Raw genomic sequence first — 20,345 nt, forward strand, 5'->3', positions numbered from 1 at the left:
TGTACTCATATGAACTACTGTAAATATTGATTATCTTTAAGAATGACTATAAAAATGCACTATTTATCAATTACTGGAGAAATTATGGCCTATGGCCATCTTTTCCGTATGGCCATAATACCCTAGTTTACCCTACATGCAAATATAGAAACAGCATTAAATTACTTCAAATATTTTAACAACATGGAATACTCTCTCTGATTCCATGTTGATATTACTATTTATTGAAGAAGCATCTTATTTCCGTAAGAAAAGATGAAAATGTTTAATGCAATATTCGCGTTATAATGTATATATACCCGCAGAGTTCATAACGAAATTATAATCTAAACTGTCGCACGGTCGTTTCGCGGAATAATACTGGAACGTATCTTGGCCGGAAGTCTGCAGTATTATTTTTCTGCAGAATGTCGGGCAACTCCATCCGCGGTCATAAAACGGAAACTCTTTTGGAAGCATGTATGTACATGCGGGCATTTTTTTTTGCGAACGCGATATTTCCCTGTTCACTACTGAAAAAGGTAAATCCGCAGTGGAGCGCGTACAATGTAAATGTTGACTCACTTTCCCAAATTCGCTGAGGCCCGGCGTGGAGTCCTGAGTGTTGTTCGTCTCGCCAACAGAACAGACTGCCCTGCCAAGAAAATGTCTGTTAGAACGTTAGTTTGCGAGTCTCGCTGCGAAAATCCAGCGGTCGCACTGGGTGCTCGCGCTTGCTTTCTGTCCCCTCGGACGAGTTTCGGACGAGAACGAATAATATTTTCTGAAATATCATGTATCTTTTATACATATTTATTACACGTACATTTTTATCATGATCCATTTATTATTATGTGAAATAAAATGAATTTTCAATGACAGCAAATCGTCAATCATAAAAACATGTACATCATTAATAAAAAAATAAATCATTTGATTTACTCTACCTGTTTTACTATACCTAAAAATACCATTTATTTATTTGACATTATACAGAATATTAAGTATATTAGTAATAAGTTTCTTTAATAGAGTTTACGTTTGCCCGAAACCCGAGAAGACAATCTTCAGCTTTAATATTTTTAATTTTTATGACAAAATTCCATATTTAATTTTGTATGTGTGATACAATTTTTTTTCAACATTTTTTACCAGATCGGTGAGTCCTACAGGGGTGACATTTGTGCTTGCTTGCCTTAAAAAACATTAATTTGTATATAAACGCGTAGTTACACCAGAACATCCAGAACCTCGAATCAATCGACTGTTCAACCGTTTTGACGAGCAGTTTCTGTTCCTCTGATGGACTTACGTTTGGTTCTTCATACATGCTTTGCACACGATCAATTCGTTCTTTTACTTGTTAACATGCGTGCGCATTTTTATTTGATTTTTGTATATATGAAGAGAGCCTAATACAAAGGTCGAAACATATGTAATGTATTAATAATTATTTTTTTTATGTCAGAAACTATTGATTTTATAAGGATTATTATGTAATTTTTATATTTTTAATTTTCACGTTTTAAAAATAACAAATTTCAACTCTTATATGTCCTTTGCACAATAATCATTATCGTCTATTATTAACAAGAGTTCTTTATACCTTGCGATTTTACAATTTTTTTCATCAAAAGTGATTCTGATATTAAAAAATTGGCCTTAAAATTTGTATTAGATTTTTATATTCTTAATTTTGACTTAGACACACACTGAAAACAGACTCCTTTATATTTGTATTTGAGGAGGTACATTCGAGAAGCGTTGGGTCAAGTAATTTAGGTCAAATGTACACAAACTCCACGCGAGCTTTCTGGTTGCGCACTTCGTTATCATATACGTAGCCTTTAGAATCGTTAAAGCAATTCGAAGCTCATTTGAGTTCCATGAAACTTTTCGGAAGTAACGCGTGTTTCTATTTATCCATTTATTACGGTTAATTCTTGCTGTCTGCTAGATATAAATTAATTGTTGATTAAAGAAAAGTTTTAAATAAACTGTATAAAAACTATGTTTCGAGATCGCAAATATGTTATGACTAATAACTACGAAGCTGTATAATTTTTAAGTATTATTTTTATAGTAGATTTTTCCTGAATATAAATTCGATATTTCCTCAATGAATTTTATAAGAAATTATTATTCATCGCAGTTTTGTAATCTTTCATAGAAAATATAAATATCTTAGCAATTATAACTAAGTATCTATTAAAATAAATATTATTTTCAATTAATTGCGAGATGCAATATTTCGTTCAATATTTACACTTTTAACATTTAATAACTTTCGTGACTAAACATTTGCATGAATTTAATTTTTGTAAAGAAATATGCACCTTTAAATTCGCCAGAGAAGCTATTAAGACTTGTACCGACTGAATATATTTTGTGTTATTTCTGTCTGTTGAATAATGAAATCATATCAAATATCGAAGAAATAAAAGTAGGAAGCTCAAAAAACAAGTAATACGAAGGTGCGAATGCTATCGAGAATCCGATAATTCTTCACGGTCAATTCTCGCTTCCAGACGTGGAAACGCCAGGAGATGATTCGGCATCGTCATCTAGAACTGTAGAAAATTCAATCGGGTCGACAATCTCGCGTCCCCAAGGAGAAGAGGCAGGACATGCGACAGAGACCAAGCGAGATGAGAGAGAAAGAGAGAGAATAGGGTTGAAGGCTGACATTAAGCCTCGGGTACACGTCCAAAAGCAATTCGGATATTGTCCCAATAAAAGCACGCTTTTCCTCATGGATGCCGGAAATCTCAGGCCGCAGAGATGAAACCGCATTTTTACGAGTTTTCTTCAGATATTCTCTGTATGGTAGGCTTCTTTCATAGACGTACACTTTTCTGAATATTCCAAAAATCACCTATTCCTTTGTAATACCTATTAGTTAGTATGACTTTTATTATAAAAAATTAGATGTTGTTCCTAATTCTTTTTATTACGATACATTTATAGCGTTATTTGTTATGGGGGTGCAAAATTCCTTAAAAAAATTACTTGAATTTAATTTTGATAAATAAAATTTAGTTAAATAAGTAATTTAAAACAAAGCATTAATTTTAGAAAATCTAATTATAAAAATCTAATAAAATCTAAAAATAATTCAACTTAAAATAATTTAACTAAGAATCGACGTGATGGCAAAAGTACAAAGTGTCTTAATTTCAAATGTGTCATTACAATTATAATTTTTTGAAATTGAATTTCACATTTATTTCTGGAATTACTTTGCTCGTTCTCTTCCTTAATTCTGACGGAATTCGACTTGATGCCGAGAAAAGATTACTTCTTGTATCGTGTGTATCGTAAAACGACATCGACGTAATTTTAGGGGGTCAGAAGGGCAAAATATGTACTATATTTGAAAGAAGATTTGCACGTCGGGGAGCTCGACGTGACTCCCGATTCTTATTTACTGCGATAAGCGTCGCGGGCGGCGTCAAGGGAGACATAAAGCAGGCGAACATCGGAAAGAGCACGGTGAACCAGGTCGGTGCCCATTGTCGTATAATACTTCGACTTTAAAGCGGCGTTAGAGTTAGTAACATTGGCGGTCACCGTCGTAATTTACATCCCGAAAGCTACCGAGGCATCTAGCGTCGCTCTGCTCGAGACGTAAATCCTATTTCGCGTGGCAGGTAACACAGAGTGAGATTATTATGGTTCGAGCATGATTCCTCGCGCTCATAAAAGATATAGTGGGCAGTAATGTATGAGTACACACGGTCGATGAACGCAGTTGACAATCTCGACAACTTCAGCGTCGCAATTTAATGATCGTTCTCAAGTTTCACGAGGAAAAAGAAAATAACACTAGAATGTTCCAAACTTTAGTTTTCAGATTATGAATATTATTATACTAAAAAAATAATAAAAAAAAAATGGGAAGCTTCGCGAAGTTTGTGAGGATAGAAAAGTCGAGGGAAAATTTTTCGTTGGTCGGGAATAAAATTTCCTTTCGACGAGAAAGATCTCTGTAAATGACCGCGGCCTCGTGGTAATTAAACGACTGTGGAGTCGCACGGGAGCCGAATGTCGCTGTTTCGTGCGCGTGTAGTTCTGTTTTATGACCCCGCGTAACTTGCAGCTCGCAAATAATGCAATGTTGGATTTTCCGTGAAAACGCAACTTGTCGCGGTTCATGTGACCCGGATCGAACGGACGCATAAAAGCAGGGACTTTATTTACAACTCCACACGGCACGCAGCATCACAAGGGATGCATAAACCTTAGGTTAAAGATCGATGTTTGAGATAAAGGAAGAAAAGCGTTTCTGTTTCTGTTCTATTCCATTGTTCGTCTCGCAAAAAGTGAGCTTATTACAAACTAATATATAGAATAAAAATAAAAATAAAGACAAAATTTTTAATAATAAACTCGACAATTTTATATTTTTTAATTTTAGTCATATCGCAAAAATTGAATAAATTTTTTAAATTCTTTATATAATATATTATCGCAAGAAAAGTGGAATTATTTAGATTAAAAAATTGTAACAAAACAATAAGTTCGTAGTAGTAATATATGCGTAAAGAAACATAAATAAGAATGGGAGCGTACTGTTTTAAATTTTTCAAATATACTATGTTAGATATACCAAATGTATTCTTTGGCATGAATAAATGATGCAGTAAATTTCTCTCGAAAACGGACAATGTCAGATAAAGTCAGCAAAATTGGAAAATGAAGTTAGAACAATTTAAAGAATCGTCTTTTACAGTAATTGATTAAGGAGACTAAATTGTAAAAGTTGACTTCTGTATTCTTTCTGATAAGAGGTGCTATTCTACTCTCTTTCTCTCTACAAGCAGAACTCCTCCTTTGCTGTAAAGTTTCTTTTTCAGACGCGTTGGAAAATAAGCAGTGGCTTTGGGGTACTTTCGAAATTACCAAAAAGAACTTCCTGGCGTCCAGATTTCAGGTTATTTCGACTCTCGGTTAAGCCGATCAACCGTGGAATTGGTTTGCCTCTAAGAGTGGATCGTGATACGAAGTACAACGAGTCTCGAGTAAAAAAAAAAACCGGATGTTCGATGAAGGAGCGGCTTGTACACGAAGAAACTTCTTGAGCACGAGGATAAGAGGAGGCGTGACAAGAACGGTAGCGAGAAAACGAAACATCCCTCAGAATCTTGATCTTGAATGAGAGAGTGCAATCTTCTAACTTCAACGAATCGTGTACATTGATGTGAGGAACATAACACCGAAAATTAAAGTGAATTTTATGGTGAATCAATATTTTAGTAGCGAATAATTGATCTCTTATAAAACACTGTTTAATTAATTAAATCGATTAAATCGACAGAGTGGTTAATTCTGTCTATAATTTAAAATGAAATTGACTCAGAATAACGTAACATGTATAAGATTATTATTTTTATTTCAAATTAATCAATGTCAACCTTATAAAGTACCGTAATCTATTATTAACTGTAATTTATATATAACATGAGAAACTACCAGAATATATTAGCTCTTATCATTACTTTTTATTTCTACTCGTGATTAAATTCAATTACAGTGCTCTTTATTATATCGTTAATTTTTTGCCGTATGATCGGTTCATTATGAGCCCGTTATTCTTCTCATTGGGCTCTAAATCGCGATAAATTAATTATTCTCAAGACAGGTTCTTATGCGCTCCCTCGTAATTTATACTCACCAGGAGGTGTCACACGCATGTGTCAGAGTAAGATATCGCGCTCCCAGACCGTAAAACGTCCTGAGGACACCCAAGGAATTCCCCAAGGAATGGCCACCTTCTACCCCGATTAGACTTGCGATCTTGCCTTCTCTGTGCGCCTCGATGAGACCTACACATATATCGTGATATATCATGATTTAATAAAAAAAACTCTCGATGTGTGTGTGTCGTATATTCTCTTTATCTTCTTAAAATTGTAGAAAGTTTCATCACGTTTTAACAATTTAACGTTGTAAACATGAAACTAAAAACCGTAGTAGTACCATCCCCACGATGAACTTGCCAAACTTAGAATATTTAAACCTCGGGAAACACCCAAGTAGATACACGGAGTTATTTGAGGCTCATCTTACCGCGGAACTTCGAATCATCTTCGGTGAACTTTGCTCTCGGCCGAATTACAGCTTCTTCCGTGAATCAGCGAAGTTTCATCTGTTTTTTTCGTCGTGCCCGCCCCGTCGGCGTGAGTCTTATAATTTTTCTCTTTTTTTCGCCGAGCGAGATTAAAGTGACACTTTATGAGATTAAACGGGGCCTCGGGATCGTGGAATTATGGTGTTCATAGATTATTTACGACCTTCGTCGAGTCGGACCAGATCGGACGGAATCTCGGAAAGTCGGTCGCGCTTTAGGCGGGTCGCGAGAATGAATGAAAAGATCGGTAAAAATCGGCTTTCAGATCCGCTTTCGGAAGTACTTTCAGGAGTGCTGTCGATCGTCTCATTGAAACTTTCAGACTGCACTGAGACGGCGTGGTGGGATATTAAAGCCTTCTGATTTATCGTACTTTATATCGAATATGTCGATTCGCACGACTTATTTATTTATTTAACTGCATATCCTGGATTTAAAATCCGCTTTGCTGCAATATTAAAAATATACGCATATAAAATTTTATATCTACAGGGTGTCCGATAAAGACGTAAAAACGCTTAAGGGTAGATTCTTAAGGTCATTTTAATACTAAAATTCTAATACTAAAATGTCGAGGATATAATGATTTTTAAATTATAAGTATTTAAAGTTAGTGAATTATATTGCCAAAAATTTGCGTATTCAGATGCGATACAACGCAAAACGTTATAAAAGTGGAAACTAATTGTCACCTCTTTTTAATATCGATGTAAAGATTGTGTATGCAAAGATAATATTATTGATATTTCTATATATATAATAAAGAATGGCTCAAAAGAATTAAAAAGTAGAATAAATTTAATGATTAATATTTATTATATTAAAAAATTATTATAACCTCGATATTTTGATATTAGGATTTTCATCTTAAAATGATCTCTGCAGGAATCTCCTCTTAAGAGTTTATGGTCTTTTCGGAATACCCTTTCTAACCACGGGATTAATGATGTGGATTCGTCAGATTCATAAACTTTTATCATCCTGTTGATTTCCATTCTTTCATCAATAAAAGTTCTCACATCGCACATTTTTTATTGCTATACCCACACTATTTACGATATTTTGTTTGTTTCTTTGCGCAAGTTATTGATTGTTATTAGTGCTGGTCAATATAATTAAAATTTAATTGAATTTGTGGATCGTGACGGTTATAAATTTTTATATAAAATAAATCCGAGGATATGGGATTATAATTAAAAAACATTGAATAATTACAAAGAAAAACTGCAATAATAAATTGATATTAACCTAAAGTTTTTACGCGCTCGCTTGGTTCATCCTTTTATCATACCATACTACGATAAGCTAAAGCGTTTTATAGCATTTAATAGGATTTAATACCTTTTATCTTGATACAAGAAAGCCGCATATTCTCTTTAGAGAAACGCGCCACTGATCTCGAAAATTAAAAAGCTGTAATCTTCTCTTGTAACTGTTCCCTACCTTTGCTGCTTTGAACGAAGCTCGCTCGGAAGCAGCTTGCCTTTTTCCAAAAAATAAAACGAAATGAATATGTCCTCTACTTTAATAATGTCCCCGTTTTTATATTAATTGATACTATATTTTATAGTAAGCTTATTATTATATAATATATTAACATTTAAAATTCATCCGACCAAGGAATATAATGTAATATTATATATTTAAGAACGATTTCACGAATTGTATATTATACGAAAATGATGTTAAAACATACTACTACTTTTGAAAGAAATAAATTATGTTATTTCTATTGAACATATATTACTATTGAAAGAAATAAATTTAGGACTAAATTAAGACAATTACTGTAAATAATCAATTTATTTTATACAATTAATTATTGTAAATAACTAATTACACAAAATAAATTATTTGGAAATAATTAATTATATAAAATAAGTTAATTATTGTAACAATTATTGTAAATAATTAATTTATGTTATTATCAACGATTTTATTTTTTTATTGATCGTATAAACTTCATACGTGTAATATTTGTTTCGCTATTATCCCTCAAACAGCACACTGCACTGGTGCGAATTGGGATTTTGTGATTTCATTCACTCATTTAATCATGATAATATTCTTCAAAATACTTTCAAAACCATACTTTCTTGGGGTAAAATTTCTCAACAAAGCGATTAGTGCAACTCAAATTTAGTTAAATTATTCTTAAGTTATAAAAAAATTATTATTAAAAAAACTAAATGAATATTATAAAAGGGCACAGAACCAATATTTTAACAAACAATTATAATTAGAAAAATAACATTACATACGTTTCGACTCCGATCGGGTCATTATCAATGCAAAAAACACAAATTAACTTAGAAATCCGGTAACAATAAAAAAACTTTCAAATTACATAATAAAAATAAAAATAAAAACAACATAACAAAAATAAAAATAAAAATAACATAACATCTAAAAAACATATTTTTATTTTTATTATATAATTTGAAAGTTTTTTTTGTTGTTACCGGATTTCTAAGTTAATTTGTGTTTTTTGCATTGATAATGACCCGATCGGAGTCGAAACGTATGTAATGTTATTTTTCTAATTATAATTGTTTGTTAAAATATTGGTTCTGTGCCCTTTTATAATATTCATTTAGTTTTATACATATTGAACCTTATTATTAATTTATTTTATTAAAAAAAGATCTTTTTGATGAATGCCAATGTTTTGACAATTTGGCTGGTGCGAATTTGCACCAGTGTGTCATTTGAGGATTATATATACATATTTTTTCTCTACATAAGCTAAAAGAAATTACAGTGCACTATAAAATATTCTACTAGTTATTTTTTTTAACCCTAATCGTGTTCGCAGATTCATGGATCCAGACATTTTTTCCAACTATTATGAAAAATTGTTTAAATGTCTTTCACAATTTTACACAATTTTAGATTATATAATCTTACTCTTCGAATTTTGATCCTCAAAATGAAGAAAATCATTTACATAACTTTAAACAACGATACATTAATTTAAAATGCACTGGACTCGCGAATACTTACAGTTACAGAAATTTCGGAGTGAATACTGATTATAGAATTAATTGATAGTGTTTTCTTGGTTCGTCAAACTCAACGCGATATATTTCGAAATAGCAATTTTTTGTCTGTTCCAGACACTGTTGTGGGACAGGTTCGCGTGCACGAGCCGCTGGCTTTTCCACCTTTTACCTTCTTCATGCCGCGACCTCGTTTCCACTTCCCACTTGGCGAAGTTTCTCGAGCTTATGAAAATGGCTGACAGCTTTCCGGACGGAGTAAGTTCCATTGCGAGACTTTCGTTGCGAAGCACAGTGCCAGTCCCATTTCTTCACTTGCTCTTCATAAACCTTTTCATATTTCAACGGCGTGTGTAACTTGATTTCGCATATGTGTCTAATCAACTGTCTGTTTGCATAAGCGTATTCGTTGGGAAAGAATGAAATTTTTCGTTATTGGAAGATCAACTGTAACTTATCAACTGTACAGATTATTTAGTTTTTAACGTGAGATAAGATTTCTTTGTGATAAAAAGTCAACTACCGTCTGAATTAAATTGAGCGCCTTTCATTGTACAATGTACTTGTATCGCTTGAACTATTCGCTAATTACCATTCATTAACTTTTAATCGTTTTTCAGTTATTTATACAGCAATATTTGCAAAAGTTTACTTAAAATGTTATGTTCTTATCTCTTTCTCGCATAACCTCGATTTGATTTCAACGAGCTTATGAAAATGGCAGTTGGGTTTCCGAAGTGAGTTACTTGTTGCAAAAACTTTCACAAGCTTTCGTATATCCTTCCCACTATCCTCTTCTGCTTGGTATTTTTCTTTCTTTCAGGCAGTTTGTTCTTTATTTTAGCATCGGTGTTGCCTTGGCATATTTTCTCTTTTTTCTCTATAGGTATATTGTAAAAGTAGCTATTGCATATCGATGAAATTTATTCTCCATTAGTCGATTTCACCAACGTTCTATAAATTCTCGTTAACAGACGATAAATTGACCCATCAATTTTTAACTTAAATGAGTTTTCGTTAAAAATAGTGGTGCCTCAACCAGTCATCAACACTAATGGACGTTTGCTAAACAAAAAAATTTGCATTTAACATTCGTAATCTTTTTAACTTTTTTTTAACTTTTACTGTATTGAGATAAACTTTTGACATACCTAATGGTTTGTAACAATGTTTTTAAAAATACGAAATACTATATGATGTTTAAACTTTACGCTATTTTCTTCTATTTTGTATAAAATATTTCAAATGTGCGTGCAATGCAAATGTGACGATAATTAATTACTACATTAAGCAATTAAATATCCATAACATTAAAATGATAACAAATTAGTTGGTATTTAAACAGAATACAAGTCATCATGACATTAAAATGGCTCTAAAGTGATTATTAAAAGTCATTTTTCGATCAATCACAATTCATTTTAACGTTATTTTGACGATATCGTGACTTGTTGTTCTGCTTGGGAATTAGCTCAGATCAGTTCGTAGCATGAATTAAGTGGTAAAGGTCCGTCATAGATCCGACAGGTATTATTTCTTCTAATCTTAATATTCTTATATAAATTAATAATATGGCTCATTTAGAATAAATCAATATAAATAATTAGAAGAGCTACGAGCCAGTTAAAAATAAATTAAGAACATTTAATATTCAGAACTAAATATAAAGAAATACAAAAACGAATGTTTCGACGCCGATCGGGTCATTCTCAATGTTAAAACAAATTAAAAATTATAATATTATGAGTCGACATCAAAAATACAATATTATATAAGTTAACTAGTAGATTTAAAAATATTGATACATATCGGATGCTCCTGTGTTCACTCTTTCTTAAGAAAATATGTGGTCCATTGAAATTTTTAATGTAGAACGTTGAATTCGATCAATGTATTTATAATTGATACACTGGTGGTAATCTTATTTTTCTTCTTTATTTAGTCAAACTGTTGTGAGTCAAGCGTTAAAAAGAAAAATATAATGGATATTACAATCCATATAATGGATAAATATCCATAAATAAGCTATAATGTGGTACCAGAGCAGAGAAACAAGTAACTTCCAATTCAAGGGCTCGTAGTTCTTCTAATTATTTATATTGACTTAATATTCTTATTAAGTCAAATATTGTCTCTGATATTTCGTGAATTAGCAAGGACCCTCCGTGGATTATGCCATAGGCGATAGCATAATACTTTTGTCTACTGCTGATAAATCTTCTATAATACCTAAGTTACGCCATCGAATCGAATCCAATAACGACTTTCCTCTTCAACTTTAGAGAAGTCGAGCAATTAATAGCGGTCCTTTATCCTCTCGAATCGTCCCGATGAGAAAGTTTCTCTGAGACCGTCGCTTTCATATCTATTGGTACTACCGGTTAGCGTGTTACATTTAATAACATAATATGGCGGTCACGAGAATTCTTTCAGTTACAAAAGGTTCAGTTCAAATAAACTGAATTGCTCCTGATGACACAACGGAGATTCTTTCATTCGATAATACTTTAGAGATTCACATTCATTGTACGCGTTTTGGTATTGTTGACATTTCTTATACTCAACTCAACGATCTTCACTTTTCATTTGCGTTTACTTGACACATTTTGTGTTGTTCGTATATTATTAGATAATATTTCTTCGTAACTCATCTTCATTTATTAATTGGTTAATTATACGTAATCGTAGTTACCAAATACTTACAAAGATGCAAAAAGAAGATAATTTCATGTTTTTAAATTGACGATAAAAACTAAATAGCACAGATATTAAATTGTTTAAAACCGAATTGCAATCTCTTGTATTAAAGTTAGGAAAAAGAAGAAATAGCTGATATCTATGAAGAAAGATTATTGTTACGCATATTATTCACATAATATGATAAAAAATTGTACATGGAAAGAATAATGTATCAACAGTATTAGCTAACAGCAGTCTAACTGAAAAATAATCGTATTAATTTAATAACAGTATGAAAAATATTGTTATTAAACATAGTTATTAAATGTTAATTTAATAACAGTATTAAATATTGTTATTAAATTTTATTTTTTTCGTTGAGGATATATGCCAATGTGTGTAGTCACCTTTGACGGAGGTAACCAGGGTTAAGTGTTGAGCATTCATTTCGGCTAGTCGACGAATTACGTCAATCTGTTCCAATGAGAGTTGAACTGCATTTAACTGAGCGGCACCGCAAGGAACGTAGGCTGACCAAAACTGAAAAAAAAAGAAGTATATCATATTATTAGATTATCATGTAGAAATGGCCAGTGATTGTGTTTAGAAACCTAACATTGATTTCTATACGTGAAATACAATTTAACAAATGTTTTAAATTAAACAAAACTTTTTAAATTAAAAAACTAACTTCTCCTTACATTCTATCTCATTTTCGCCGTACACAAAATCGATTGATTGAAAATATCTTTTGGAAGAGAAAGTAAGCGATGGAAAGAATAATTGGTGAGCTTAATAGTTTAGATGTATTTTCGAATTGGAAATTTTATTTAATTCATAAATAAATTTCTAGGAGCTACAATAAAGTATCACGGTGGATTTTGAATGAAGCATTATTAATACGAGTAGTACGTTTTGTATTTTTTCGCGTGTTTTGATATATCGCGTGACTCCGTATTACAGTGTTGTAATACAGTCACGCTCAATTACTCACAATTTAGGATTATCGGTGCGATAAATGTTTCATTAACTCTTTACGTTAAAGGGTTTGGATTTTATTTCCACGCGGAATAGTTATTTTATCGCGAAAGAAAGTTATTTGAGGCTTTTTACTGATAAGAGGAATTACGTTACTTTTCTGATTACGTTATTTTGTGAATTATCGATACTTTTATTTATATCATTCGCTTAATTACTTTAATTGCTTTAATTACTTAAAAGCAGTAAAAAGATCTTGACGTCTTTGAGATTAATTTAATTAAGAAAGAATTTGATTGCTATAATTATACATGTCATAAGTATAGTCTCTTTTATATTTATTTATCATGGTAATAATAGTAATAATAGTGGAAGCAAGTAGGACTATATATCAGTTCTTAAACATCATCTAGATTTCAAAAGTTCTTCTGTGATTCCTGTGTCAGATTGTTAGTCCCTAATCTAACGAGCTTTATGAGACTGCTCAACCTCTCCCTCTTTCGGATTCCAGGCTTAATGTAATTCTAGGATTTATCTTCCTTCAGGTTCTTAGGCCTGATATAGATCCGGAAATAGACATGTCTATTTTCGCTATGATATAGATATAGATTTGTATAACTAAATTAAACTAGAATGAAATACGGGCAATTAAGAGCCTGAAAAACGCGGTAATTCGTGTGATTCTTATATAAACATATATTTCAATAATGTCTATTACATGTATAATGTGTGTTACATAGATTTGTATCTTTCTTACATCCTTGGACTTAACACAGCCTTAAGATCTGTATTTTTTAACCGTGATTCTTCGATCGATCTCTTACAAAATGAGATATGTAGAGTGACGGTCAGGATTGAACTTAGGACAATTACAATATATATAACAGAAAATACATACACAAAAGTTTAGCATGTTAGAAAATTGATTGAAGAAAAAGTATTGCGATGCTAAAGTTAAGATAAATATTAATTCGAATATGTAGGAAATTTTTAATTTGTCACGTTTTCCAAAATCACGTCGGTTTCGAAACTTTGCTTACACCAGACGAAGTGATCTAATTCGAACGTGCTTATCTAATTTACGCGTAAATGCTTAGCGTCGAGTTAAATGTTCGTGGCGAATGTTAAACTCCTCGAATCGGTCGAGCATTCGATGTGTGTTGTTGAGTAATCGAACATCAATATCGGGCAAGAGATACGCAGCGTGCAGTGCAGCTAGTTGCAAGAGAGTACAGCATTCGGTCCGAATTTCACTGCGCTGTCTCGTAGAGGCTTTGAGAGAGCTAGCGTTACCAATTACTCGGTGGTCTAATTAGCAGTGAGTTACCGCGCACTGGCGTAAATATTGAATTTCAGTTCCGGTCCTAAGTTCTAGTCTAACGCTATTGGTATCCCCGATTCTCGCCGCTGTCGGTCCTCTTTCGACGTTAATATTATTATACTAATCACATGATGATACGAGCAGGATGGCGTGCGTTCGGGACAGCGACGGGTAAAAGAAAGATGGAGATGCGGAGGCTGGAGAGATAACGGGAGAGACGAGACGCGAGACGAATGGTCACGGAAGTCTCGTGCAACTCAAACGAATTCTCTTCCGACAAGGGAAAACGGAGCCTCGGTGTGTTCGTCTCGGTGTGTAGCATTTCTCGAACGGCCTTTGGACGCTTGCATCCGTTGCCGATAGTATATAAACGCTTTTCACATATGTACCCTTCCACTTGACGTTACGAGTAGAGAGATGCATTTATATTTTGACTCTCGCTGTTATTCCAACTGCGATCATATTTTGAAGATACTATATTCTCACGGGAGTTACATTCCCTCGCAGAAATTTAATACTGGAAGGTAATGGTTAATTATTTTGAATATTAAAAGCACTGCTGTTTAATGTTTTTAATTTGAAAATAAATCATATTCAGTATTATATTTATCATATTAACTTTTAACCTTTGGAGGACAGGGATCCATTTCTAATATCTTATATTTCTAATATCTTTTCCTTGAGTAAGATTAATTGTTATAATTTATTGTTTCATTTTGCATTTAATTTTTGCTTCAAAATATAACTGCTTCAGCGCCATTATAATGGCTTTTCTGTCCTCTAAAGATTAAGTAGACATAGGTATTTTAAAGTTTAAGATATGCAAGTTGAGGGACGAGATGCTTAGAATACCTAAATCTTTTTTTAATTTTTTAGTTGTATAAATATATTATAATATATTATAATATTATATTATGGTTAAAAAAAAATTTACATTAGTTATATCCTTATGAAATAGAGGAATGTAAAAATAACGAATTTTAAGACTTCCGGGTATCTGGGCAATGCTTTTCATTTTCCTATTCTATAGAACAAGATTTTAAAGAAAACCTGGAGTGCACTTACTCACTTAAAGGGATGCTGGAGCGACGGCCAAATTTATCGATATCCATAAAAAAGATTCTTAATTCTAAATAAAACATTATGTGCGCGCGCATTAAAAAAAATTACATACATTAAATAAAATATTAAGTACAACGTTACATATATTTTTGCTCTGGCTATATTCTGTATGTATATCACATGAATGCTAAGTTATATACACTTAGATTGTACTTTTCTATTCACTTTTTTGTAAGCTTCGAAATCATAATTTGAAGATTTCATTATATTGTTATAAATTATTCAAATGCTACTTTTTCTTTGAATATATATTTGAATTTATTTACATATGTAAAGAAATAACCTACGTGGTAAAATTTACAATTTTTTTTATTGATTTGTGTTTTCCACCTATTTGCGTTGTTCTTTTATTTTAGAGAAGAATTTTTTAATTTTGTACAAGGAAAACGAAATAAATAGAAAAATACGAAATGCGCGTTCCGTCGATAACTTCAGCATCTCCTTAAAGTTCGAATTGAATTTCTAAAGGGTTATTCTTCTCACAATTAATTGCTAGATCGTGACGATCGTCAACAAATTCTCAACGCCGGTAGGGATTCGCGGACCTAAACTCGTATGATTTATCGCTCTCGGTGAGTATTATACGGGCTATGCGAATTCAAATAATTTATAGTATTTTGCGCGTAATTTACACGGAGTGCGGATGCGCGTGACACGCGTGTAGACATCTTTCCGGTACATCGAGCGACAGATGCGCGCGATAGAGGGTTATTCGTCACGGCAAAATAGACGCGGGGACGCTAATAATCTAACGCCGCTAGCTAACTGATGGAGTTTAGCGTTGTGAAATACAGGGAGCGTAGAGCGGATCTGACGTTTCCCTATCTTCCGGACGACTTCCACCACGGTAGTCCGTGTGGACGATCGCATGGTGAATCGCAGTTAATAATGATATTGCGAGGGGGTACATGCGGCAGATATAGCCGTCCGACCGGAAAGCTACGTGCCTTCTTGCAGAAGGAAAGCAGATAACACTGACGAGACTGTGCGGGGTTCAAAACACGCGACGGCTGCCAACGGAATATCCGCTCGATAGCGGTGCAACGTTTCGAGAAATCCGGGACGGAAACGTATTTATCGAAGAAAACGTATCTTGAGAGCGTCAGCGTGAACTCTGGATGAAGGATAAACAACGGTGCGGATTGAATAGAAGATGTTTCGCTGTCACTTCGCGGAACAGTCGAATCTTATTGATGTAATTGTGCTAATAAACATCAAAGATAGGGTAGCTGTCCCTATTAATGTGCCTTTTAGCCAACTTGCTTATTACTGAATTAATTATTAAATATTGTAGCATTAATTTTATCTGCTTGCAATCAATATCGGTTTTTCAACTATTTCTTTTTCTTCTAATATTTCTTTAATTTAAAAGATGTTAATACTTTATAATGTTTTTGACAAAAATAAAAAACATGTTTTTGTCCCTATTAGTGAGTCCTCCAAGCGACGATGGCCCTATTAATGTGCCGCCAATTTGTGTGTCTATCTACATTTGATTCATTTTAACGTATAGTTACTAAAACAGGTAATAAATTTAAGCTAATTGTTTAGGCTAATATTACATAAATCATTATTTCAATTATATTTATTTCAATGTACACTTATAACACAACGTTTTCAACTCCAATACAGGGCACATTAATAGGGACAAGCTTAAAATCTTGCAGTACGTATTATTGGATTCACATAAATTCCTCATATCTTTTGAAAAATATTTAAATTACTTTAATAACTCAAAAAATAAAATATTATCTTCGGTATCGTATGCATTAACCATTTAACTTAACAAAAAGAAATATTTTTTCTTATTTATTCGTGCTAGTTTTCTTTGTGACTTATCGAAGTACAAAAGCACACTAATAGGGACAGGCACAGTAATTGGGACAATTACCCTACTCTACTGTCGACTTGTAACATAAAGAGTCAGCTGAGTGCTACACCATTTACGAAAACATCTTTGTTATAAATAAATGAAATATTCATACACAGAGAAATGCATATTTTTTGCTTTAGATTTTCGTCTTTAGCACTTAATGTCTTTTGTCTTAATTCTTCATCCAGAGCTGCTATTTCACATGCTGTTAGTTAAATCTATTAAAAGTCGCGAAATGCACGCTGCATTAACTTACGTACTAGAGAGAATGTATCCTGTGAGAACGTCAACGTGAACTCTGGGTGAAGGATAAACAATAGAGCGGATTAAATAAAAGATGTTTCGCTGGCACTTTGCGGAACAGTGTCAAATTTTACGATATAATTGTGCTAATAAACACAGATATGTGAATTTAGATGTAACTAGGCATTTGTGGCGTTATATTCTACTGTCGATTTATATCATAGCTGAGTGCCACACTGTTTACGAAAACAACATCTTTATTTTAAATAAACGAAATATTTAGAAAAATGCACATTTTTCGCGTTAGATTTTCATAAATCCTGTTTATTAATCCTTCATCTAGAGTCACTATTTCACACGCTGCAGCGTTGCTAGTTAAATCTGTTAAAAGCCGCTAAATGCACGTTGCTTGTCGTATGCATTATAACAGGAAACGTATCTTGAGAGCGTGAGATCTGGATGTAGGATAAACAACGGTGCAGATTAAATAGAAGATGTTTCGTTGTCGCTTAGCAAAACAACGTCCAATTTTACGTAATTGTGCTAGTAAACACCAAAGATACTCGAATTTATAGTAATCGGGAAGAACATAACGGTGCATGTCCATCTTTAAATTGGCATCATCTATACTGTCGACTTGTAAAATAAAGAGCTAACATTGTCACGCTATTTATGAAATATTTTCATAAATGACTTTGATCTAAATGAAGTATTCAGAAAAATACACATTTTCTGCTTTAGATTTTCGTCTTTAACACTTAAAGTCTTGTTTATTAATCTTTCATTTAGAATTACTATTTCATACGCTGCTAGTTGAATCTGCTAAAACTCGTCAAATGCGTGTGCTGCTAGAGAAAATCATAATACATATTCTCTTTGCAAAGGTGACGTCGCGCAGTAAAAGAGCTCTCGAAAACAAAGACGCTTTCGATGCGTTTCGCGTGCAAATGTACTCATACATAACCCGTGAGAGGTTCTCTCGTTTCGTATTCCTTCGAAATAGCCTTTTCCCGACGACGAAAATCATTTTCTTGGCGCCCGAAACGGCCTGTTCCAGTAGACATGTTTCCGTGTTTTATGTCGGAAGAAAATTCGTAGAACGAGAGAGAAAGAGAAAGAGAGAGGGGGGGGGGGAGGGAGAGAGAGAGAGAGAGAGAGAGAGAGGAGTGAGGGTGTAATTTGAAGTATAAACAACGATAGGATGGGGTTGCTAGTTCGGCGCAGTCGACTTCGTGGATGAAGCTTTCGTCTCGCTGATTGTCTTTTATCGTTGTTCCTTTGTTGCAAACTTCAGCAATCTTTTCGCGGTCACGGTACTTTCTCCGCGTTTTCGACGGAAGTTAAGCGGCAGAAAAGAAAGAGGGTTGTACAGGCAAGAGTTCGACTTCCATCTCTGTGCGCGCCCCAACAAACTGAGAAGAAATGGAATCTTCGTCGCGCATCCGTTGCGGGGAATTTGTTAAACAGGATTGCCATTGTTAACGGTATCTACCTACCTATTTGCGTACTGTGGAGTCTGCACCAACGCAAAGTTAGAGTGGTACGGCTCGACTCGAAGGAACTGGTTTACCGCCACAACGAAAATATGCCTCAATATACAGTCACCCTCGCGAATTACATGACGTTTCCTTGTTTCGTTATGTCGTTTTTACTGTTACACTTTTTGCCCCCCAGCAGCAGAAAGATGGGTAAAGCTGGTGCACGGCTTTTTTTGAATATAATGGTCTTTTACCTGTATTTTCGTAGAGCTAAACAGAGTGAATTTTCTTTGGCGCTGTCTCGCAAACGTTTCCTCTAAAAACTAAAACACTTCATTTCGTTGTCATTTTCAGGTGGAAATACGGCGTATTTAATAATGCTTCGCAATATTGTGTATTCATATGGAATTCATTTATAATGTATCACGCGGTTGAACTCAAATTAAAATTCTATTTGAAAATACGAGTAAAATTACATTTCCACCATTACAAACTGATTGTGAACAAATATATTGCAAAGGTAATAATAATGTCGTTATGATCAATATGCTATTTATTACGTTGTTTCGTTTTCCTATTATTTCCATATTATTTCACCACTGTGTAACCGTAGAATGTTAAACAATGTTCATCGGTAATTCCAGCATATTTAGATATTCCAGTAGTTTCATGTACAGGACACAGTTTACACATTTTTATCCATATATCGATACACTTTATATTATTGTAAATAAAATTAATATTAATGATATTTATACTAGCGATGAGATTATGCTTTCACATTTATGTACAATCTTTTGATATTGATAAAATTATATTGACAATAGATTAGGTATTCTTGAGCCAGAATACAATTGATTAATTTCCATTAATTAATTGATGTGAGAGAACATTTATTGGCGGATTAGTGAATTATGTTGAATTCAAAATACCTCATCATGAATCGAAATTGATCGACTAACCATTAATAACATTATTAACACTGTACATTATTAACACTGTAAGCCATGTTACGTGTATATTTAATCGTGACAATTATAATTGATCTATAACACTAAACGATTATTTATATTAATCAGAAATCACGTCAATGTCTAGGGATTAATCTTATATTTAACATAACATCTTATTATATAGAAAACATGTCTTTGTCTTTCGCTCTTTCTTTCTAAACATTTGTCTTCCTTATTACGGTTCATATATTTTCTTAAAAAAGAAAAGAACTGATCTGCGCATTATTTTTAAAAGAAATGTTCAAAAGAAAATGTATTAAAATAAAGTTTGAATATTTTCTCGTACAAATACGATTTCTACCATATCTTTTTACGTTTGTTGTTACAAACTAATTTTGATTCCGCGATGTTAGTTTCGTACAGTTGGAAACAAAAATTGCTGATTTGTTAACTAGTACACAGCAACCTCTGTCTTTTGTAAGTGTGGATCCATCGTGTCTCATCAAAACGCAGTTAGTGAAATTTTTGTCGCTTGCGAAAACTTTTTCCACCAACTACCTTGCAATTCCTGGACGCTTTTCTGCGCCGCT

At 33.1% G+C, this 20,345-nt stretch overlaps 1 protein-coding gene across 1 annotated transcript in view; it reads right to left on the reverse strand.

The window, feature by feature from the left end:
* Window positions 1–20,345, reverse strand: part of LOC108770543 (dipeptidase 1) — a 143,647-nt gene that overhangs the window by 18,252 nt on the left and 105,050 nt on the right. Inside the window, exons 5-7 of the mRNA XM_018522174.1 lie at window positions 12,195–12,327; window positions 5,654–5,804; window positions 565–634 (exon numbers count right to left, since the gene is read on the reverse strand). Coding sequence (XP_018377676.1) covers window positions 565–634; window positions 5,654–5,804; window positions 12,195–12,327 — 354 coding nt within the window. The remainder of the gene's footprint in view (window positions 1–564; window positions 635–5,653; window positions 5,805–12,194; window positions 12,328–20,345) is intronic.

The sequence above is a fragment of the Trachymyrmex cornetzi genome, unplaced genomic scaffold (genome assembly GCF_001594075.2).
Source record: "Trachymyrmex cornetzi isolate Tcor2-1 unplaced genomic scaffold, Tcor1.1 scaffold129, whole genome shotgun sequence".
NCBI classification, from domain to species: Eukaryota; Metazoa; Arthropoda; class Insecta; order Hymenoptera; family Formicidae; genus Trachymyrmex; species Trachymyrmex cornetzi.